At 31.4% G+C, this 25,621-nt stretch overlaps 1 protein-coding gene across 5 annotated transcripts in view; it reads right to left on the bottom strand.

Moving 5' to 3' along the window:
• Positions 1–25,621, bottom strand: part of LOC141449212 (uncharacterized) — a 51,964-nt gene that overhangs the window by 26,137 nt on the left and 206 nt on the right. For 3 of the 5 annotated variants that reach the window (XM_074118399.1, XM_074118401.1, XM_074118400.1), the window contains exons 2-9: positions 23,513–23,704; positions 18,233–18,320; positions 8,900–8,936; positions 5,505–5,552; positions 3,463–3,551; positions 3,260–3,374; positions 3,025–3,149; positions 140–291 (exon numbers count right to left, since the gene is read on the bottom strand). In XM_074118399.1, the coding sequence (XP_073974500.1) occupies positions 140–291; positions 3,025–3,149; positions 3,260–3,374; positions 3,463–3,551; positions 5,505–5,552; positions 8,900–8,936; positions 18,233–18,320; positions 23,513–23,678 (820 nt within the window). In that variant the 5' untranslated portion in view covers positions 23,679–23,704. The remainder of the gene's footprint in view (positions 1–139; positions 292–3,024; positions 3,150–3,259; positions 3,375–3,462; positions 3,552–5,504; positions 5,553–8,899; positions 8,937–18,232; positions 18,321–23,512; positions 23,705–25,621) is intronic. The other 2 variants (XM_074118402.1, XM_074118403.1) reach the window with 1 other exon arrangement.

Here is a 25,621-nt window from a genome sequence, read left to right as displayed (position 1 = left end):
TTTAGTGCAATAATTTATTTGTTATTTATTTACAAAAACAGAAAATCTGAAAGCACTATAAACAGCTGGTGTTGCTGGGATTGTTTTTCTTCTTTGAAATTATTTTTAAAAAGAAACATACAATAGTAAAAACACTTACATTCATCACAAAATGAATTTCCACAGCATGGTATAAGCACCGCATCGGAAAGTAAATCTTTGCACACACCGCAGACAAGATCAGCTGGGATCGTTGGCTTTTCAATAACTACAGGCTCAGAAGGCTTCCTCATTGGCTCTCTTCTTGCTTCACTGAAATTCGTAAAAATAGGATTGAAATATTTAACTTATGAAAAGCTACAATAATTTTGTCAAATAATAAGATTTTTAAGAGTGAACTAGAGCTAAGCAGAGCGTAAAATTACATCTTTCAGCGTTTTGTATACAAATTAACATAAGTACACAAATCTCTCAGCGTTATATACACAAATCGTTTAACGTAAGTAAATAAATTATTTCATGGCATTAATTTGGGCATTTTAAAACAATTTATTCTTTACAATTTGCTTGTTCAGTATATCGTTAGATATACTTTAATGATTTTAGGAGTAAACAAGTTTTAAATATTAAATTAGTTCAATGCGACATCGTTTCTTTTATAATTTTAATCTGTTATTCTAACTATTTTAAAAATTCATTATTGAAAGTGGACAAGTTCGTAATACCGAGAATGAAATGATTTTTATTAATAAAACTCTGAAATAAAATAAATGAATACAAAACTTATAACTTTAGGAATGGGGTGGCTCCTCATGTGTAAAGTCATCACTTAAGTTATTAATATTAATAAAAAATACATTCTCTGTACATAAAGACCCTGTACATCTTATAAACCCGACTCTGATGAAATTTGGCAGAGTAAAGACGATAGATTTTCACAAATAATTTCAAACTGCAACACTGCTCTTACTCCTATGTATTGCTGCTGTGTCATGCTTTTTATATGAAGTTTTCATTGGAAATATCAGTTTTGAAAATCAAAAAAGTTTAATTTAGAAAATGAGGTAGTGGAATGGCAGATATTAAAAAAACTAAACACTGCAGAAAGTTACAATTTGGAATTCAGGTTTGATTCTACCACTGCTATAAATTCTTCGAATAAAAAATATATTTTTTTAGATTTTTCGCGATTTTTTCAGAAATCTAAACGTTGATATACTAAATATTCTCATAAACGTTTGACGCACCTACAATAATCATTACTTTTAATTCAAAACGTTTATTCCAGAAAATTTATTTTTTAAGAAACACTCAAGCAACTCTTAAGTATCCCATCACAGGGAGCTGCAGTTCCCCAACATAACACATTATCAAGTAATAACAAAAGTATAGCAATAATTCTAATTAATAAAGAAAATCTGTGATTGGATATTCGAGAGCTTTTGGAATTTTGTGGGAATTGGTTATCGATAGTTTTTTAATGACTGAATGATAATTATAGACATATATATGTATCTAAATATTGTATTCAAATACATTTTTCAGATGGCTTCCTAGTACCACTTCCGATTATTTGATACATTCTATTCGTCGACAACATGATTTTAATGTATTAATTATAATTCCAAGCGTGGAATGGTACACAAGTGAGTAACAAACAAAAATCATGGTTTTTATTTTGATCCGTTGACTACTTTAAATAAATTATAAAATATTTATGTTGTCTAACAATATTCCACGAAAAAATTTCTACAAAATTAACTGTACTGAAATAGTAGTTGGACTCACTGAAATTGGAATTTCAACAAGATTTTGTTTATCTTCATGCAGTAAACGTAAAAATAAAAAATAATACTTGGATATATTCCCGCTTATCAGATTTATTAATGATTGTCATCGCGGAGCAGATCTCAAGAAACATTTGAATTCCATTGATACTCTGATGTGTTCGAAGTTTCCCTTTTGGGTTTATCCAGTGAATATGACAATCACGGTAATATTTCCAGATAAAAAAAAATTGTAAAGCATTAAATGTGTAAAAGTAATCGCCTATTTTTTCAAGTGACGCTTAACCTCCAACTACCAATTAGGTGGCGTGGGCAGAGGCGGAAACTCATACTTTACTATAAACAATTTTTTCTAACAAATATAAAGTAATCATACGCGGGATTCGAACAGGGGATCTCCCACGCCCTTGACCATTATAGACCAACACCCGTCCCCATTAAATATGTAAGTGAGGGTGGATATGAAGTAGTTGCCAAGGACCTGGAGGCATACACTTTACTGCGCATAATTTCACCTCTAATTGAAGCTTCATACCATTAAACCCAGAGGAAAGACGAAGTTTGTGCAAATGATTACCATTTACAGGCATGCTTTTTTTCTGTTAATGATTACAAATCCTTATTACATTTTTAAGTTAATCGGCCTGAACATTTTTTCAAGAAAATAACTGCTGTGAGCAGCAATATTTTGATTAGAGCTATATGCTAGTATATTTATTAAATGTTATAAATAGAAGTTTAAAACGCAAAGTTTTCTCAAAAGATAACGATAAAAGCATGCAATCAAGAAATTTTCTAAACTTTAGTTTAATTTTATTTGTTTTAATCACTATGTAGTGTAGTTTTCAACAATGGGTAATGCAATTTGCAATGAGCATTTTTCGTTATCAGTTAAGTTATTATGCCTCATTCTTGAACTGTACGATGTATTTATAAGTTTCATGACTAAAATTAGTCATGAAAATAAACATTACCTTAACGTCATTATCTTGACCACGTTTGGATTAGGAAATATCTAAGAATAACTGCTTGACTAAACATGCCAGAACTATTGAAGTTAAGCAAAAAACTTTTATATAAATTTTGAATCTAACTTGCCCTTGGATTTACTCTACTAGGTAGAGGCCTCAAATAATTTACTGTCCCACATTGGACTCTGGGAGCAGAAACTGCACTGAAAAAAAGACTTCAGGCGAAAATGACACCAGATGCTGACGCGTGTTAAATTAAAAACGAAAAAAAAACTTTCAAAACTTACTGTTCAATGGAAGGCACAGCAAACTGTCCCGTTGGTGTCATCATGGCTCCAGGTACTTCTGGTCCCTCAACAGGAACCATAAAACTTCTAGGAATACCAGTACTTTTTTTTATTTCTAGTGCATCCTAAAGATAGAAAAAAATGCACAAAACATAAAAATGGGTTTTAATAAAAAAACATTAATAATCAATAATTTATTGCTTTAATTATTCTGTAATCTACAAATCATTTCTACCTGCTGAGCATTTAGCTTGCAATCTTTAATCCAATGTCCAGGTTGCAAACATTTGTAACACCTATAATTTGGCGGAAGATCTCCTACTTGATTTGATCCTTTTATTCGCACATAACTGTAAAAAAAAAAGGAAATGCAATTAAATCATTGTAGAACAACTCACTTATAATAATTAAACTGTTACAAAGAAAAGAGGAACTTACTTTGAAGGGTCGTAGTCTAGAGTAGATTGGGTGATCGCAGCTTGAATTTTATCTGCTTCACTCGCTTCAACGTTGGCTAAATCGACAGTCTGAAAGAAATAAAAGATTGATACTTAAAAAGAAAAAAAAAAAGATTAATCTTTTAGGTAAATGGACAAATGCTGAAACTTACACAAGTATTCATCAAGTTGTTGAGCGAATCTGTAAGATTAGTTTTCTCCCCTTATGAATGCAGTGTGGGGGGGTTCCGGTGTTGAAGCCTAACCGCGGTACTGAGATAAGTAGGGTATGTTCACTGAAATTCACTAGTTTCGATTTAAGGCCCTGAAGATTCTAATCACTTAAAAAACGTTCCGAGTAGTTGGTAGAAAAAAAAGATAATTAAACTTTTCGGAGAACTTAAAAACTAAATGATTTTATTCATTAATTTATTTTTCAATAAAAAAAAAAATATTATTCTACTTTCTATAGTAATATTTTTCTTGTTAACAAAGTTGAAAATAGTAACTTAAAAGGAACTGAAAATCTAGTATTTGTTTAAAAAAAAAAAAAAAAAGAATCTCGAAAAATAATAAGGCCATGATTTCAGGTATAAAAAACAAGAAAAACAAAAAATGCTACCAATTTCAGTCATCATCTGCTCTAAATAGCCTGCTGCACTATAGTAAAGTAATCGCCTATTTTTTCAGGCGGGGCTTAACGTCCAACTACCATTTACTAGGTGTTGTGGTTACTAGCAAACGTACTTTACTATTTCTCATTTAACCATTAAATAAAATCCAAGGCCAAGACCGGGAATCGAACCCAGTACCACAATGCATATTAGCTTTGCAGGTCTCGCCTCTTAACCCGCTCGGCTACCGTAGCGCCTTGCCTGCTGCACTATATCGAGTAGATGAAATGTACGACGAGCATTTTAAACAAAATTAAATTGACAGTTCTTGCCTTTCCCTTCGAATGCTGATATATCTGTCGTAGCAGACATGTTTATGGTATCCTTTAGAGTTATCAAGTGTAAGACAGAAGCATAATTGAAGTCAAATTCGCTACACTAAATTGATTAAACAAATTCTAAAAATGGATGAAAATTTAAAACCGGCCAGGAATTCAATAAATATGTATGAAAAAAAATCAACGATTTCTGTTTGACTGTATTTATGTAAATTATGCTAACTATATTGATTTATTTTATTTTAAACATTCAATCAATTTTTCCAATATCCAAGTTCAGAAACTCATGATGGTATTCCTCCAGCATTTCAATCCTTCAAAACTAATGTCCAATCAATAAGATGACTGATATTAATTCACTGTTTTATGTCAAATTGATTTGGGCGAATAGAAGTATTCATCAATTTTTCAAATTAGTAGTTCTAGGTTATGTAAAATAAAAACCTAAGAAAACTGTTGGTTCAATAAAAGAAAAAACCTAGACAAACTGAAGCTAAGCACAATTTACAAGCAAGTTACTTAAAAAATGATCGATTTTCTATATCAAAGAAACACTGTGAAGTATCCAAACATAAACCAGATGGAAGATAATTTTTTTTCTTTATACGTTTATCTGAAAATAATTGGATAGTACCTTATTGGACCTTCTCAAAGTATTGGAGAGGAAACTTAGAAAATCTTGGAAATCCCAAAAAATTTCAAATTAATTCTTAAAATTCTAATCCAAACTTCTTGGCCCATCCAATATTTAACCACACAATTACACTGAAATAATGCATTGCAATCCCAGAAAATATTTATTTTTGAGCAATTGTTTGAGGCATATGGTAAACTGAGGAGTTTATTTTTTGATGATGCTTCCAGTTTGTATAATGTGAAAACACTTATCCTTAAATTAGGCTCTGATGGTCCTTACTGATAATATAACTTTTAGCTTCAACAGCTTTCTCGATAACAATATTTCCTTAATTTCATTAATTACAGAAATTAGTTTAATTAAGAAAAAAAAAATAAAATAACAAACAAACAAAATCAAAAAATTAAAGTTCTAGGCAGTTAAAAAAAATGAATTAGTAAACAGAATCTCTTACCTTAGCCAATCGGTTCACAATGGGATCTGTTATGTCTCCTTGACCCGCCTGAGGACACAAAATTAGTTTTAAAAATGTGATTTATTACTTGCACATTATGGTATGACATTAAAAGAATAAAAATGATTTGGATTTGCTCAACAGTCTATGAACTCAAAAAAAAAGTTACAAGAATTGCCAAAAGAGAAGCAATAAACAACCAAATACGAGGGTCGTTTGAAGAGTCCGTGCAAAGTCAGAGAGATAGCACCACTGGCGCTTATCGAGGTTATGTTTAGTTAGTAGCATCTCTTGGAAGAACACACACCAAGTTTCAGCCAGATCGGTCTATTTCTTTGTGTTTGGCATTCGTTTGAATCGAGGAAGTCGAGTGATTTTCAAAAAATGGACGAAAAAGAATTTCGTATGTTGATTAAACACTACTTTATGAAAGGCAAAACGCCTCAGGAGACTAAAGAGAAGCTTGATAAACATTATGGTGACTCTGCACCTTCGATTAGAACAGTTTATAAGTGGTTTCAAAATTTTCAGAGTGGCCATATGGGCACAAGTGACGCTGAACGTTCTGGACGCCCTGTTGAGGTTACTACTCCAGAAATCATTGATAAAATCCATGATATGGTGATGGATGACAGAAGAGTGAAGGTGTGTGAGATTGCTAGTGCTGTGGGCATCTCGAATGAACGGATACATAATATTTTGCATCAACATTTGGACATGACAAAGCTATCCGCAAGATGGGTGCCGCGATTGCTCACGCTTGACCAAAAACGAAATCGTGTGAAGTGTTGCAAGGACGGTTTGCAGCTGTTCCAGAAGAATCCGCAGGACTTTAAGCGTCGTTTCGTCACTGTGGATGAAACATGGATACATCACTACACTCCTGAGACCAAAGAACAATCTAAACAATGGGTTACCAAGGGGGAATCTGCGCCAAAAAAGGCGAAGACCGTTCCTTCGGCCGGAAAGATTATGGCGACTGTCTTTTGGGATTCGCAAGGAATAATCCTCATCGACTATCTGGAAAAGGGTAAAACTATTACAGCTGCATATTATTCATCGTTATTGGACCGTTTGAAAACCGAGCTGCAAGAAAAACGCCCACGATTGGCCCACAAAAAAGTCCTTTTCCATCACGACAACACACCAGCTCACACCTCAGCAGTTGTGGTCGCAAAATTAATGGAAATAGGGTTCCAACTCGTTTCACATCCCCCCTATTCTCCAGACTTGGCTCCCTCGGACTACTATTTGTTCCCCAATATGAAGAAATGGCTGGCGGGAAAAAGATTTTATTCAAACGAGGAGGTGATTGCAGAAACGAATGGCTATTTTTCAGACTTGGACAAATCCTATTATTCGGAAGGGATCAACAAACTAGAGCAGCGTTGGACGAAGTGTATAAGCCTAAAAGGAGACTATGTTGAAAAATAAAAAAGGTTTACCCCAAAAAATTAAGTAGTTTTTATTTTTGCACGGACTTTTCAAACGACCCTCGTAATTATCCTACGTCCAACTTAAAAACATCGTTGACACGTTTTAAACAAACGTTTTAAAACAACGTTTTAAACAAACCTTTTTTTTTTTAGTTTGTAAAAAAAAAAGCACTAAAGGTGATCATCTTTTTCACACAACAAACAGGAACTTAATTGCTGGCACATACGATTATGTATCTTGCAGTATGTGCAACTACACACAAATGCCTCTCGCTAATGCATTTTTCAACTCTCTTACATAAGGCAATTTATAACGGACGTAACAACAACATGAAAGATACCCAAACGTATCAACAGATCTTTTGTCACAAACTGGGTTTACCAAACTTTGCCTTATCACCTCGGTCGGCTAATTGACTACCAAAAAGTAAGTAAATAATAATTTATCTAGAACTAATAGTTGCATCAATTAGACATAATACTGGGCATGTATTTAATTTATAAGGATAGCGACAGGGCTAAATCCAATATGTATCTCACTTGAACCTCTGTTGCTTTTAGCAGGTCAACAGAATCGGTATTGTCTACAGCCGGAATTGAATTGCTGAATCAAAGAAAGACACTGTGAGGTGTCAAACTTAAAGCAGAATAAAAAAAAAATTGATAATGAGTAAATGATTTTTTATACATTTATTTGAAAATAATTGGATCCTACTATTTGAACTTATCAAAATATTGGAAAGAAAACTAGAAATTCAGGAAAACTTCAAAATAATTCTTAAATTTTATTAAATCTTATCAAACTTATGGGGTATTTTATCCACACAATTACACTGAAATAATGCATTGCATTACCAGATATTTCGAAGTCTTCGCAGATGAAGAGCTTGAAAAGGTATTTTACTTCCACAGTACGCTTTCGAAAATGACAGGTGGCAGAGGTGGATAGACCCAAGAGGGATGTTAAACGTTGGTGAAAGGGATAGGCAAGTTATGGAACAGTTAATTGCCCTCAAGTATCCACTATCAACCAATTTCAACACAATAATTTCTCACCATGATAATCACACACAGTAGCGGATACAGAATTTTATTCGGAGGTTAGTGAATGCATTTCTTTATAACTTGATATTAGCTTGTAGTGACCGTAAAAATATTATATTAAGGATTCAAATTAGCGAGGAATAGGCCCAAATAAAAAAAACTCTTCTTTTAGCCAACGTTTCGACAAATATATTGCCTTCTTCAGGGTCTGGATATTACAAGTAAAACAATACAAAACAGCTTGTAACTAAATTGTTTAATCAACCTCTGATGACGAATGAAAATCCGAAATCGATCTGAAATACGAGGCGTGTTTTTTAAGAACCGTTTTGAAATTTGGCCGCTGCAGTGCTGCGGTCGGCATTTGGCGCTTGCTATGATGAACCTACATCAGCCAGGAAGAAACTAGACGCTATTATGGAAATATTCAACTTATTAACTTTGTGAGTATTTAAAATGGCTCCTTCAATTTATAATCCCATCCACTGTAGAAAACGCACAGTGATTCGTATCAATGAGTGAAGTATGTGGAGAAAACATTAGGAGCAGTAGAATGGTATGGAATTGGGTTTACAGTTTTTAAAGATGGCCGCAACGAAGGTTCATAATGTGGAATGAATTGGGCGACCTTTAGTCATTACTGAGATTTGGTACAGAAAGTTGGCGAAATAGTGAAAGAGAACGTACTTTACGATTTCATCCAAGGAAAACACTTGTAAAACTAAATTATATAAATTAATCCCCTTGAAATTAAAAACTGCATGCAAAAAACTGTCGTCCCACCCCAAAGAGTAAAGATAAAGCTAGTAACTTTCACAGCTTACTAATAAGTAATTGATTTCGATGAAGAGAAAAGAAAAATGAAAACCATAATTTTATGCAAATGCAAACTGTAACTGAAGATTTGACTCTTACCTTTATCCCACTTGCTGGTAGAATATCTGTTTTCTCCCTGCAATAAAAGAAAAATTCAATTTAATCACAAGTTGGGTTTCGATGGTTAACAGCAATTAATTATTCAAAGAATCATAATAAACAATGAAAAAAGAAAGCTATTCGCTTAAAATGATAGAAAACGAAATTATTACTTAGTTAATTCTGTAGTGCATGAAATGTTAATTAAATATTTATGCGGAAGGTTAAATTAAGTTTAAGATATTGATTAATATCTAAATTTATTAACACCAAGTAATTACAGAAACTGAAATGGTTTATTATACAGATAGAGAACTTTAAAGAAGAGTAGTGGACGCACTGATGAAGTGCAGAGATGTGTTCGCGCTTATGTTGATTTCGTTTCTGAAATAAATCAAAATTTAATTCCCAATAAAAAAAAATTAGAATGACATTCTGACCACTCAAGTAACCTGAGCCTCAAGACTCAAAACTATCTGCGAGAATTATTATTGGTTATTGATTGCTACAAAAGTTTCAAATTGTCTTCATCATATTTATATGATTTACGATGAACCTGATCAAATTTATCACATCCTTCCTATTGTTTTCTACGTAAGTTTATCAAGTTTGCAACCTTATGGCGCACTCTTATCCCAAGCCATAATCCTGAGTTTCATTTGATGGATGGATTCGAAGAGGACACACTACTATGCCTTCTCTATTTCATGGCATAGGATATGTCCAGTTTTTTAAAACTTGAATGATATATTTATTTTAAAAAATCACAAAAAATTTTACATCAGACAATCTCTACAACTAGCATAGCAACTGTGTCAAGTACAAACTTGTATGAGTTTAATGCAAAATCTATCAGCCCTCGGAAAGTTGGAGGTAGAATAACTGTTTCAACATTTCTTATTTTGTCACCTTCATGACAGTCCTTAACACTCGTAACGAGGTATAACAACTATCCATAACCACAAAGCATTTTATTATTTCAAGGTTGAAGAAAATTTGAAAATTAAAGAATAGATATATGACTTGCGATTTTTTCTTTGTAAAATTTTTTTTTCCTTATCTTAAGGCTTGACAAAATGTAAGAGCTTAAGGGAGTCGAGGCATTTAGATCAAATGCAATCTGGAAGAAGAAGAACAAACATTAAGATGTCCTTAGAATCCAGTGTAGTTGTCGCGATAGTAATAGAAAGGTGTGCCCAAGGTTAAACAAGTGTCATAAAATAAGGTTTTTGCTCCATGAACGTTTTTTCAAACAACTTGGTACTTCATTAGAAAAGTTTTGGATCCACTCGTCTCACACTGAACAATGGCTGGTTGGTTCAGACATGAGCCAAGCTGGTTGGTTCAGACATGAGCCAAGCTGGTTGGTTCAGACATGAGCCAAGCTGGTTGGTTCAGACATGAGCCAAGCTGGTTGGTTCCGACATGAGCCAAGCTGGTTGGTTCGACATGAGCCAAGCTGGTTGGTTCAGACATGAGCCAAGCTGGTTGGTTCAGACATGAGCCAAGCTGGTTGGTTCAGACATGAGCCAAGCTGGTTGGTTCAGACATGAGCCAAGCTGGTTGGTTCAGACATGAGCCAAGCTGGTTGGTTCAGACATGAGCCAAGCTGGTTGGTTCAGACATGAGCCAAGCTGGTTGGTTCAGACATGAGCCAAGCTGGTTGGTTCAGACATGAGCCAAGCTGGTTGGTTCAGATATGAGCCAAGCTGGTTGGTTCAGACATGAGCCAAGCTGGTTGGTTCAGAAATGAGCCAAAAAAGTTTTTAATTTGAAAATAATGTTTTCTCTTAATGCTCTCATATCATCGTGATGTGCAATTTCAACATTTTTTCTACCCATGAATTAATGATTCCATACTATTTTTCACGCTTCGAAAAAATGAAAAATACATTAAATCCTTTTGTGAGACATCATTTTTCACCATATCTTCTGAATTACATTATTATTATTATTTTCGTCTTTCTTTAAATATGAATGAAAATTGCTCTAGGGTTGTATGTTTCCTCTTCGTTGGTATATCTTTGTTTAATTCGAAATTATGAGTACAATAATATTATTCTTTCAAAAAACTGAAATATTGTTATACCTTTTCTTTCATCATTACATTAGAAAACGAATATTTATTTACCTTTTTACGAAATTCGCACTCACTTAATAGTAATCATTTTAAAAATATAACAAAAACAAATACCGAAAAAGGATCAAGTAATGAGCTACTTCGAACAGTTTTACTTTGTTTCCCGCATTAAATCTAAAAAAACGTTTGTAGATTCATAAAAATATGTAACATAATGTGGTCAATAAACGTGTAATTTTTAATAAACTTTTTTTCACCAGCGCCTAATTAATCCTAAAAAGCCAGGATTGAACTCCTGCTATACCCGTGTATAGCCAAACTATACACAGAGAAACACACATACAAAATGAGTTATACAAACACTTATACAATTGCAGGTATTATAATGACTTTTACAAAACTAATAATACAATAAAGACGACAGAGATTCGACTAACATCATCAAACAAAAGTCTTTCAAGTTAGATAAGAATGTTAAGATTTGAAAGTAGTAGTTGTTAAGAATTTAGACTAAGATATAAAGCATGATAGCTAGATAAGCATTCAGAGTTAAACTGCAATCCTTCAATTCATAAGTAAAATTTATTTTTGATTATTTTAATTTTTTTAGCGTTGACATTATATCATTCAGTTTCAATATATATTTTTATTACAACTTATTACAGAGCGATCCTCACTATTTTATATCTAAAACAAAGCCCAAGTTGTTCCCTCCAACTGATACGGATGTGATTACTTCTGAGTTGACAATCACTAAAAAAAAAAAAATAGTGATGATTTTAATTGATAGCGCAACATAGTCTAGATTTGTGGCAACATGCAAATGTATGATAGGGTACGCCGAGGAGAGGAGTTAATCTGAGGAACTTATGCTACATCTCCTGCAAAGAGGTAGCGTTGGATCAACATGTCAAGTTTCAGGAGGGACAGGCATTCAGCGATCAGCCTAACCACTATCTCTTATAACAGAAGGTTATTTTCAGGGGACAGCTTGGACTAGGAAGGGAACAAGAGAAATAGTGACCGAAGGGCATTTATTACTAATACTTTAATATGTCTCTATTACTATATACAGTAATTACTAAAGTGGAGTTCAATGACGTATTGGACCACTTCATATTTTCCTCTGTTCTTGAGTGACGTCACTTTAAAGTTTTTTTCTAAAATCATTACTTTTTTCCAATAAAAATGTTATTACTCAGAAAGTTTTAGTCCGAATTCGATTCTGTTGACATGGTTAGAAAGACAGATAAATTTCCTAAAAATTGACACCATTTTGAAGCATAAATTATTCTCCAAACTGCCTTAATCTTCCGCCGGAACCTAGGAAAATAAAAGTAATCGAAATTTTTAAGAAAACTCATTAGGCTCTTATGTGATCATTTTCAGACCTAGTTGCTGGCACTTTTTACAAAAGTTTCCTTGTCTAATGGGCTTTCAAACGGTATATCATTTTCCAGGATTCCTTTTATCTTCGTATGAGAAATTACGTTTGTTTTGCAAGAAAACGTGTTCACGAGCACTCAACAGTGTTAGTTTATCAAGTTGTTTAATTCATTGAAAACTCTTTTAGATGGACAAGTAGTCAATTTTTAAAGTAGATTGTCTTAAAATAAGGTAGTCTAAGGTCACTTATTGCACGTAAAAAAAAAAAAAAATCTAAACTGAAATATTTAACAAAATGTTAGAAAATATTTTAAACAAGTGCTATTTTTATAATCGAAGGCTAATTTGCTTAGTTTCAAAATCTAACATTTTGTCAAATATTTCAGTTTAGTTTTTTTTTTTTTTTTTTTTTTAATGTGCAATAAGTAACTTTAGACTATATTATTTTAAGACAATCTACTTTAAAAATTACAGCTCCACCCACAAGAGTTTAATGAATTAAACAACACAATACAATATCACTGCTGTATGCTCGTGAACACGTTTTCTTGCAATACAAACTTAATTTCTCATACGAAGATAAAAGGAATCCAGGAAAATGATATACCGTTTGAAAGCCCATTACTCAAGAAAACTTTTATAAAAAGTGCCAGCACCTAGGTCTGAAAATGATCACATAAGAGCCTAATGAGTTTTCTTAAAAAATTCGATTACTTTTATTTTCCTAGGTCCCGGTGGAAGATTAAGGCAGTTTGGAGAATAATTTATGCTTCAAAATGGTGTCAATTTTTAGGAAATTTATCTGTCTTTCTAACCATGTCATCAGAATCGAATTCGGACTAAAACATTCTGAGTAATAACATTTTTATTGGAAAAAAGTAATGATTTTAGAAAAAAACTTTAAAGTGACGTCACTCAAGAACAGAGGAAAATATGAAGTGGTCCAATACGTCATTGAACTCCACTTTAGATGTACTACACGCAGTAGGCCTATTGACAATACTTACTGGTTCACCCTGTATAACGTGGCATAGTCGGATTGAATGAAAAGAATGGAATTCCAAAATGAGTTGACACTGATTTCCCCAGAGTTTCTAATTTATCTTGAAAAGTGAAAAACTCCGAAGTCCAATTTGGGAATAATTTCAACATATCAACAAAATTTATATCTCTTGTCTCTAAAGCAGTAAGGTATCATCAAAATCCCTTAAAATATTCTTCAATCAATGAACTTCAAACGGTATGTTCTTTGCACATCCACTTCGAGGGATGGTGCTGTATATTTTTGTATTTTTTTTTTTTACACCAGAAACCGTCGAAATCATGAAGTCAAACCGGTGTAACAATAGGATGATTTTTAGCATTACTTTATTTATTTTACTCTTATTTTTATTTTTTATTCAATTTTTTATATTACTTTTTAGTATTTGCATCATAAATAAAAGAAGACTTGCAGTGAAAGTGCATTAAGATCAGAATGCGTGGATCTGGGTTTCCATTCAGTTAGCTTTTAGATCTTCAATTCCAAGGAGCATACTTGGTATTGAGAAGGCTCATGAAGCCAGTGACTTCAGAGAGCCTAATTATTTATATTTTTTTTTAAATGCGAAAATGTTTAGCATGCAATGTTTTAGTTTTCAAGACTTCTTCGAAAATGGTTACAAAAATATTGTTTAAATTTTATGTATTACCATCCTAAGTTGCGTTTAATTACCAAAAAAATTGGAAACCTCCTGCCACATATTTAAGTGATCAATATTTTTCATTCAATGGTTCAAACTTATTCCTTAATTTATCAAATAATGCACCTTGCACAGTACATGCATCACAAGTTGAGTAAAGTGCATTTTCTAATTTTTTTGGTAATTAAACGCAACTTTCCCAAAATTACCAAATAATTATTAAACCTTCTTGTTTGTAACAGATGTAAAATTAATTTTTAGCCATTTTGTGTATGCTTGAGAACATCTAAAGCTCTTAACATTTGATTTTTCTTAGAAAAATCACTCGGAAAACGACTTATTTCCGATATTAAGAAAAATACTAGCTTTACTGCCTTGGCAATATTTTTAGTAGAAAGGGAATGAAAAAATACATAAAAATGACCAATCGCGTGCTCTTCTTTCTCTTTGATAACAAGTTAAAAAATTGAAATATGATTAATAAATACCAGATTTTGAAATGGCCTAGCACCTTCAATTTTGAAGATATGGAATTGCCGTTTACGGTTTCTTTCTATAACTTTTTATACTCTATAAAACTATGTATATGGAAAATAGGGGTCAACTGCTAACCCTTACTTTTGGTAGCGCGTCAGCCGCGTATGCGGGAAGGAATCTAAAATCAAGTCACATATTCTGAAACTAGAGATGACGTGCAACAAATTTTTCCTCTACCATTTTTCGCTCAGATTAACCGTTTAAGCATTAAATGCATTTGAGCCATCTTAAAATGAACACCCTGTATATCAAAAAGAGCACCTTTTACTCAGTTAGTTCTTTAACAAATAGGAAAGCCAAAATAATTTAAGCCTTTCTACAGAACTCAACTTGAAATTATTAACCAGACAGTCTGGTATCAAGCAAACGCGATTATATAATTACGTATGGTTAGCAACTAGTCACAGACTATAAACAGAATTTAGATATAGATGTTTTACTATATGTATACAAATATAAAAGGTACCCTTATAATGTACAGTTTTAATAAAAAGTCAGTTTAGAACTTACTTTCTCAACCTTTTTTGTCCCTGCGCCCACTTATTAAAATCAATTTTCATCTCCACTATCTAAGAAAAACTTATTTTAAATTTAAAGAGATTATCATAGTTTTACAATATTTACTGGCTCTCATTCACTAAAGACCACATTATCGGACTTAATATCAGTTTTTCCTAAAGAAATAATTAATTATATTATAAATTTTTTAATAACGCATTTTTGAGGCAGATTTCTCTTATCTCGAGCATTTTATTATTGACCTTAAATCATAATAAAGTAACAAAACATGAATAATAGACACAGAATTACTGCATCTTCATTACTAACAAAACCTTTTCAAAATTATAAACTGATCAATGTAAATAATGGAAGAATATAATGCGCAAAGATTTTATAAAATACTTTTAACTAAGCAAAGATGTTTTCAGAACCATATGACCTACTCTTTGCTTCTCATCGCTCCCAATGTCCATCAAGACCGCTATCGTATCAAGGTCTACTTTACTTCCCAATTCGAAAACCATCGGTCGGAAACCAAACTGGTATTCACTACTTACATGCTTTACTGGTTACAAATGTTTTAAGGCTTTGCCCTAGTATTAAAGAAGGAATTCAGAAAAAAATTGATCTTCTTCGTCAATGCAACAGATTCTGCTATAGTTCACAGTTTCAATTATAACTCCAGATTTAAAAAGAGGAAAAACTAGTAACTTACTAAATAAAGAGCTGTTCTGAAGGAGAGTTTACGCGTGTTTCTATAATTCACCACTCACACGGTCACAATCAAGAGCTTTATCTATATTAGCCACTCAGTACCGCAGACCTTAAACCTTAAACGCGCCTCAAACAACGTTGAGTTCAAGATATAACAGAGCCAACTTGTTATAATCAAGTTATACTGAGTGGTGTCTAATTCCTTCAGACAACCTTATATTTAATCACTTATTCCTTTAAGTCGGCAACCGCTGGTTCAGGACCCCAGAACGGTGTCAAAGATCTCAAACCCGATCTTACGGTTCTTATGGCCCTTTGACTGGTAATGTTCGAGGTATAGATAGATGGCTGAAGACTGATCCGTTTTTAACTGTTTTCCACCTTCAGCAGACACTACACTCGACTTCTTTTAGCAATCCGATTTACACAAACGTTTCGTGTTTTTAGTCCTTCAGACTGCGAGGAAGTCGCGGAGCCACTGGCGAATCAGTCGGCGCGTATTGTTAGGAATGTCAGAGGAGGCGAGAGACTGTACTAGAGGATTGGAGCAAGTGGAGAGAGCAGTATGGAATTTTTTGTATTTCGTCTTGGCGAGTTGGTCTATGAAGGGGATACTGAAATCGTTATGAAGAGTGAGGTTAGTCACGTAGAAAGGAGCGTCAGCTATCTGTCGGAGTAGTTTTGATTGAAATGTCTGTATGTTTGTAGGTTTGGCTGAACCCCACAGCTCTAGTCCGTAAGTCCACATAGGTTTGAGGATACTACTGTATATTAAGCGTTTGAGTTCAATGGGTAATAATTTGGAGCGTCGTCCAATAAGTATGTAAAGCAGTTTCGCACGTTTCGTCATTGCTTGTCTTTTAAGTCTAGTATGTGGGTTCCACTTGAGTCGTTTGTCTATGTAGAGCCCAAGGTAGCGCACCAGATCTGTACAAGATATTTTAAAAGTAAATTTTTTATTCAAAAAGGATTATATTGTACAAATACTGCTCATATTTTTTTGTGAAAAATGCCCGAAACTCGCGCGCGCCTTTGTTACTGTTAAACAAATCACTTGTTAAATTTTTAAAAAAAATTCTCTTTATCTTCGACTTTTTATTAAATTTTAGTTCCCTTTAGTATAAATTCTTATATAGATTAACCTTATAGAGACCAAAAAAGACTTCATCAATACTCCTCTAAAATAATCGTTTCCCGATAAAAATACTTTAGGCTTACGAACGTTTAGTGTGTAAACTAACTTTAAGAGAACGTTATCTCTGTACAAGAAAACCATCAAAAATAAAAAATTGTTCATTAAAATCACCGTGTTAGGATTTGTTTATTTACACTTTGCTTTTAGCAGACTCTAACCCATAGCAGGAGTGGGATTCGCAGAAACACAGACTTTCTAAACTACGATGAAAACTAATAAGATTAGTTACATAAGCAGCTCTAAAATCCTTAATTATTATAACTCGAAATAGCGCAGTATGGCATAACGTGGGCCTATGCCCAGATTATCCACCAAACTCTCGAACGCGAAATACTGGTGAGCTATATCATTCCCTGTTAAAATAATCTAAATTCGTTTATTCGTAAAACTAATAAAAATACAAGTTCTGAGATGTTTGCAAACCATTCACTTACGTAGTAAAAGAAAGTAAAAAATGTAATCTTAGCGCACGCGCAATTGTTGTGCAAGACGATTTGTCACTAAACGTTAGCTCTTAAAAAAAAAAAAGTCACAAATTGGTAAAAGAAAACAACTCAGTACTTTGGACGTTTTTATTTTATTTGAATTTTGCTGCTATTTTGTGAGAGCAATAATTCTGTGATAGCAGAGCATCAATCAACAACGTCTATGTTTGGTTGTGAGATCTCTTTTATTTTATTTTTTTAATGACCTGAAAATTCCACTTTTTGAGACCGATGCCTTTTCAACAAACTGATTCGAATATAACACTTATAGTTCTAATTTAGTTTAGTTTAACTTCGAGATCCAATTTAATCCAACCATGATAATGCTAATATTCTATTATTTTAAATCAGAGTCCGACAGGAAACTACAATTTTATAGCTATGTTTTGCTAATAGAATGTCTGAATTTTGATAACTTTTATTCCAATCGAAATCCTAAAATCGGCAATATATGTACTAGAGTTTAGAAATCTTTATTTGAGAGTAAGAAAAAATCCTTTAAATTAACACTTGTATGATTTTATTTCATCTGAGACCAATTTCAGAAATGAAGATAAATTTTTATTGGATTCTATTAATATGAATCATTCATCTAATTTTTATTAATATCATTTCTGGCTCGTTTAATGTTTATGAATCGTCATAACCAGATTTAAACTTATTTAATAAACATAACAAATACATTTTGTAACTACACCAGATTTTTTTTATCATTTAACTAAAAATAAGTAAATTATAAAAAAACATCCTTACCAAGCTTTTTTTTGCTGTGAAGTTAATGGAATTCTAACGACAATAAGTGACGAGTTTTTTGGTATTAAGACATTCTCATCTTCATAAACTGTAACAAATAAATATTATATTATTGTTATTACTGTTTACTCTAAATCTTGTATTTCATTACTGGAGAATTTTAAAAATATTCCAGGAAAGACTTCCAAATCCTCGTCAAAAGCAATAATGCATTAAAAAAAAAAAAAAAATACAATATCTAAACGTGTTTACTGAAGAAAAATTTGGAGAGCAAATTTTACTTTTGACCAGGATTCTTATTAAATTTTACTCAAAATTACTTTTTATTCCCATTAAACTTGCTAATTCTCAACGATTTTTACATATTTCTTTATCATTCGATTAATATAATAAATATACTTGCCATTTAGAATACAAATTTAACTTATTTGCTTGCTTAGATTTTTTTTAAATCAATAGTTTTGTTGCATAAAACAATTGTTACATTTAAGCTCATACGGGTTAGGAAAAGTTTGCAGCTCTTTTCCATAGAACACGGTTAAATACTGTCTTTCTGCTTATGTAGACATGATACCAATTTCATGTAGTTCCTCTAAACTTTTTAAAATGTCGCTTGAAAAGAGCCATCAAACGATTGTATTACTGCCACTTGAAGAAAGTTAAGATTTGATTGAAAAGGTAAAAAACTTTGTTAAAGGAAGCATTGATATTAATAAATTCGAAATAAAAAAAAATCAAATTGAAGATGAAAAGGTTATTAATATAATTATCAAAAATATTGAGCTTATTTGCTTCTAAGTCTAAGCATCCATATAAAAAACTTCCTAAAAAAAATCTTAATGCACTAAAAGTTGAATGGGAATATAAAGTAATGAAATAACAAAATTATTTTTAGAGTTTTAGACGAACAATTAACTTGATGTAAACATTTGGCTTACAACTCCGAATCGAGTTTTGGTTTCTCTCAATTTAATATCTGACTTACATATACATGAAATAGACTCATGCACTATTTTAATATTTTTTATTTATTTATTTATCTTTTTTTTTTTACTCGTTCCACTCTCTTTTTTTCTTTTTTTGCTGAAATGTCAAAAACATCTGTTTCAGTTTTTTCAGTTTGAAACAAATTTTTTTTTTTATTCCGTAACAACTTGTATGTCCGAAATGCATTTCACAAATACAATAAATAAAATTTTCCATTCCACCAGATAAAAAAAAGATGTTATATTAAAAAATTAAAACCATTTTTTTTAAGCCAAGTGATGAAAGTGAGTCAGCGAGCCAAAACCACACAAGCATTTTTTCTTAAAACAATACATTTCTCAAATATCTGATTAATATTATTCTGATTCCTCTAGTTAATAGTTTTTTTTTTTTTTTTTTTTTGTAAAAAAACAACTCATTAATAATAGGATGTATTACATTAAATATGTTAATTTGAATTTCAAAATATGCTCAAAAATAACATAATAATCATGAGGTATTTTAAAAGTCCTCGAAATGCAACTCATAGCAATACCATTCTCTACGCTATCTCAATTTAATATTAAAATCTGTTATAAAATCATGTTTAATTCACGAATACATGATATATGAATATAAAATCTGATGGTGCTCCTTTATATTAAAAAAAAATAACACCCCTTGATTCAGAACTGTATAAAACATAACATTATGACTCACATTGTAAACACATTATCCATTAAAAAAAAAAATGCATAGTTTTGTCTGCTAGAAAAAAGATGGATTAAATGTCCAATGACCGATAACTTTTCTCTAATTGAATATTTTAACTTCCCTTGACTCATCTATTGAGAAAAAATTTATATAAGTATATTATGCATCTTAAAAGTCCGGATTTTCTTGCTACTAGGTATTTCTTTTTAAAGCTCGCATTAAAAAACTAATTTTTAAAATTAGAACTTCGTGAGCACACAAAATCTGCCAGCCTCATTCCGAGAACTTTCATAAGAATCTAAGTAAAAGGAATCATTGAAAATTAGTATGGCACTTTAAACCAATTCAGATTTAATGTCTAAAGTACTTGTACAAGTGGAGCAGATCGAGAAGAACAGCATATTCAGAAATACAAACACACCAAAGTTTTTCTAATTTTGAAATACTAATAAGATAACACAGCAGCTAACAAAAATCATTGCAAGCTGACCATCGTAATTAAAGTGCAGATAAACGAATATCTGGGCGAAAAATTACCAATATTACTTATTAGTTCCACCAACTTAAGACCAATTTGAACTAGGAGAAATGGGTTTACTAATTTATTGGTAAAAACTTTATTTAGGACAGCAGTGAGAAGTAGACCTTCTCACAATAACTCGCGAGATACGAATTAAATGTCGACCTGCCCCCTTGCTAGAGCACCTTAAAAAACTAATATGTTTCAAAATAAAAATTTGTTGGATACAGATAAGGTAAAGACGGCCATGAAGTAAAGGTACCTATCGCTGCGATAACTTGCTTACTCGTTACTTTTTCTACTTTAATGAATTTAAATCTGGTTTGATGGGTGTACGAGTTGAAGACTCATCTTTCTCTATATCTCAAAAAGATTAAACACTAATGTGAGCCCTCAACAGTGGCATTCCCTATCGCCAATTTAAATAGCGGTCATCTGCTTGTAACTGCAACATAGTGTAACTAAACATGGATTATTTATCTCTTACAAAAGCATAACTTCGTATCATGTCACCTAATTTTGAGGGCACACATCCATGTTGAAACGTTTGTCATAATAAGAAAGACGATTTTTCAAGGCTTACATCCAACAAAGCAAATTTTAAATATAATACAAACTCTTTGAAATAAATTTTATTCACAGTAAACCCAAATGTTCTTAAATTCGTAGTGCTATTGCAACATGGTTTACTGTGCTAATTCTTATTTAAAAAAAAAAAAAAATCCAACAATATTTCATTTTGTGAACAACTTAATGAAAATATATCTCAGTGAAAATGCACATCAATTATAAATATTTCTGGCTAATACCGAATATCCTAGAAAAGCCAGAACTTACACCTTAACTAAGAAATTTACAAAAAAAAAAAATGGACGCAAAGGATCTTCAGAATATAATTATGCTAGCACTAAATTCCAAATTTGATAACATCTTCCGCTGCTGAATAAATTTACTCAAATTGTTTGAAGAAAAATGCTAAAAAATACTTCGGGGAAAAAAGAAAACTCGAATCTTGCAAAAAATTAAAGGATTAATAATTAGAAATGATCAAAACAGCTCTCTACAATGTTAAAAACGTTTAAGTATTTGGAGCTCTCTTCGAGACGTGAAGCAGATCGAATAAACTTAACACTGATTCTAAATTCAAGCTCCTAAAATCAAAGGCTGCTGAAACAAAAACTTTTTTTTAGCAAGAAATGTTGATATAAAATGAAATTTTCCGAGATAACTTCTAGCGCTTAGAAACTCGGATTAGTGAAAACGAATAGAATGGTTGTAGTGGTAGGAGATTTCTGGAACGTTAGGCTACAAGTCTAGGATATAGAGATTTGGTCAAGGCTAAAAGATTAGGGACTCACAAATATAATCTAAAACCCACAAACAGTGCTCTCGTCAAACCTCACAGACTTACAGAACGACCACAACACAAATCCTACTAACACACCAAATGAAAACTGAAAAGAAAAGAGGAACCTATCCCCAAATGATAAGTCGGATAAATGAATGATAAAAAAAATATATATATATATTAATTTAAAAATGAATTATGTAATTGTTAGAAACGTACAATAGGTGCGAAGTGTTAGCAGAAAATATTAATTTGGATTAAGTATTATAAGTCTCAGCCATTTTGGTCCGTTCGCGTCGTCACAAGTACTCCCAAAAATGTGTAAAAAAAAGCAAAGAAATTTCTAGAATCTGAGTTACAAGTTCTAGTTTCAGATCCAAGGAAGAAATATCCTAATCATTTTACAATTAAATCAAAGCAGAATTCACTATTATTTTTACGAAATGTTTAAAATATTTTTATTTATAAATATATATAACTCTTAAGGTTACTAAATAAATTTATCAAATATTTGAGAAGAAATATGGATGTGAAACAATAGTTTTCTTGTCAGAATATCTGTGTGGATCTTACACCTTCCCTTTGCATCAGCAAAAATGTACTGATTCCAAATTCTTGAAACTTAAAAACTAACTTACTGGGATTAATAATGTAAATATTTTTTCATATTTACCCGTTTATTTTAAGATGTAAATATATTACATAATGAGGTTAATGTAATGAGGTGCATAAAAAAATGACTGTTTTTTTTTTCAACTTAAGAACTTCTAAGGTTGTTAAACACCTGCCCTCTACGTCTCATGGTTACTAAAAGTTATTACAGTAATCTCTAAAATCTAAATAACGTCATAGACTTCACAGAACAAAACTGCTGCTGCTTTTTGCGTGCGAGTAAGGTCGAATGAGAAGCCCTTTCAGCGTACAATGCCCGGCTTAGGTCTCAACAATAAGATCTCGGAAAGAAAAAGAAGTTTATGGTACACCACTCAAATATTAGGTAAAACATCACGTTACGTTAAATCTTTACGGAAGTCAGATTCACTTCCTGTGTGCTAGCAGAGCTGAAAAATTGTTTAGGACAAAAGAAAAGGATTTGCTGCCAAAACTTGTGACTCCTTAAGAAATCACAAATTCGTGCCTGATAGATTTTATAAAAATTTCTATCATTCCTTCCTTCCAATCTTAAATTTGATTTTGAAAAAAAACTGGCTCAGCAGCTTTATCCAGGTTTAGTCATCGAAAACACAATGACACTCAGCCACACATACACAAAAGCCTACCGGCATTTCAAAATTGTTTACAACGAGGCGACGCATATCTGAAATAAAGATAGCTCATATCAAAGAATTGCAATTCGCCAAATTTTGATTAACGTACAAATTTAATTTTTTAATTTAAAAACGGTCATTTCATTTATACGCCCCGTTTAAAGAATTTGGAAACATTATTATGCAACTCAACTTTAATCCTTTTACCAACTTGGCTACCAATAAGACATGCAACACTTCAGAATATTCCATTCTATTTTTTTTTAATTATCTTTAATTGTATACAATTAACTATATCCACATATTAACATTGTATATTTAAACTACTGACCATTATATATACATATAATGAATACGTATATATAATCATCACAAAGAATGGAAAAAAGCAAAACTATCCTTGATAGGCATATACTTATTATTATATAAACTTAGAGATTTGAAGCATGATTCTACGATGTTACCTTCATTTGACTGGGCGTTGGTTATTTGTAGATCAAAATCAGTGGCTTTCCCAATCTGTTTCTGCTGTAATATAGCTTTCTTCAAATCTCGTACAGATATGTGAAGTCCATCAAAGGTAATAGTGTCATAAGAAAGGGCGGATTTAAACTTATAATGCACAGACATTATAAACTCACATCACTGAGGATAAACTGTAAAAAATATTGCGTAAGTAATTGAGCTGGTGCTGCCGTCTAAACCATAAAGATTAACTTTATTTAAGATACTTATATTTTGGATTAATATTGTTTCCTTAAATATTAGAAAATTATAACTACTTAACTAAACAATCTATAAATTTTATTCTTAAAAAAAAAATATAACAGTATTTTTAATTTAAAATATGATTACAAAATACCAATATGTTAATTCAGTAGAATACAGTACAAACACTTCAAAAGCTTTGAAAAATGTCACGAAGCTTTAAGAGCCTTAACTGCCACTAAAAAAGTACTTCATTACAATTTGCACAATCAAATTCCACTAGAATAAGTACTTACTACAGGTGATGATAGAAAGCAAATTGAGCATAATTGAAATGAAATACAAAACTATAATATAGCTTTTAATTAAACCACTTTTTAAAAGTAATATCATTCACCTGTAATATGTAAATAAGCACTGTGGTACAGTTAAAATAACTGTGATTGTCACAATTAACAAATAAAAAAACTTGACTTTCAAATAATTTAAAAATTTGGATTACTTATTAAATTACAATTTATCAACAAAATAACCGAAATCTTGTATTCTGTTACGATAAAATTCTTTCAAAATGGTAAAAAGATAATTTAAAATTATTTTATTTACTTTACTAACCTAAAATTTAAACCCTCAAAATTAACAATTTTACATCGCGTGTTAATTATTACATTAATTCTCCTAGCACACCAGAGATATTAAACAATTTTTTTAGTATACATTTATTTAAAAAAAGAAAACTCACACAATAATTACTTCTTTGAGAAAAACAATTATGTAGCAATAATTTTTTTAATTTACATAAGAGTTATTAGAAAAATAAAAAAAATAAATAAAAAAAGGAATGATCATGAACAGCAATGTTTAGGAAAGAGAAAAACACGTTTAAGTATTATATAAAATTTATTCACCCTTGCAACAATTAACAAATCAATATTACTTTATACACCTCATCAGATAATTGGGATCCATTTTAATGCAAATAACATTAAAATACCATAATGAAAAACAAAACATTACTAAGAAAAAAAAAAGAAGCATTTCAACTATTTTTCTAATTAATAGATTTCTGAAGTAGGTCATACTAATGGTAACCGAGCTTCACTGCAATATTGTACCAAATAATTCACCGAAATGACTCTACATATTTATTAAACTTTGAGTTGTTATTTACGCAGTGCACGTTCTTATCTATAAATTTTTGTATATAAATTAAATATCTAAATAAATTTTTTAATACACTTAGAAAAACATATGCTTCCATATTTAATCGAAGGCGACCTCCATTTTAAACAATCATAGTTTAATTCTTAACACAACGTTATAGATTTATAAGAAAAGTTACATTTATGAAAGTTTACTAATTGACACACTTCACCATTCATGAATGCCAATTCAACAATCATTCAAATTTTAGTTTTCATTTTACAGAAATTCTTAATATTTTCGTTTTCTCAAAAAAAAAAAAAAAAGTATATCCCAAACAAAATTACATTTTATCAAATAACATGAATTAGTTTTTCAAAAAAATAATAAGATAAATTGTAAACTCCTCATAATTTAACGAAAAGTTTTGGCATGACATTTTATGGCTAAAATTAGGAGACCAGAATCCAGAGAAATGATCAAGGGCAACGGTACTCACTGGTGAATTCTGATTTCCAACGCCATTTCGCATCAATCTACTTACATTATTTTTACATGAAAAACAAAATGCCCTAAAATAAAATTAATTAAAAACTAAGGCTGCAAACTGGTCTGTAATGCATATGAAGAATAAAGTATACATACATAATAAATACTGAACAAAAAAAAAAAGAAAAAAAGGTGAATAGGGAAAGCAAAACTAAAAAATCGGCGAAAATAAT

This window comes from Rhodnius prolixus, unplaced genomic scaffold (genome assembly GCF_049639745.1).
Source record: "Rhodnius prolixus isolate KJV_2025 unplaced genomic scaffold, Rpr scaffold_2, whole genome shotgun sequence".
In the NCBI taxonomy this organism is placed as follows: domain Eukaryota; kingdom Metazoa; phylum Arthropoda; class Insecta; order Hemiptera; family Reduviidae; genus Rhodnius; species Rhodnius prolixus.
This window is presented reverse-complemented; position numbering and strand designations above follow the sequence as displayed.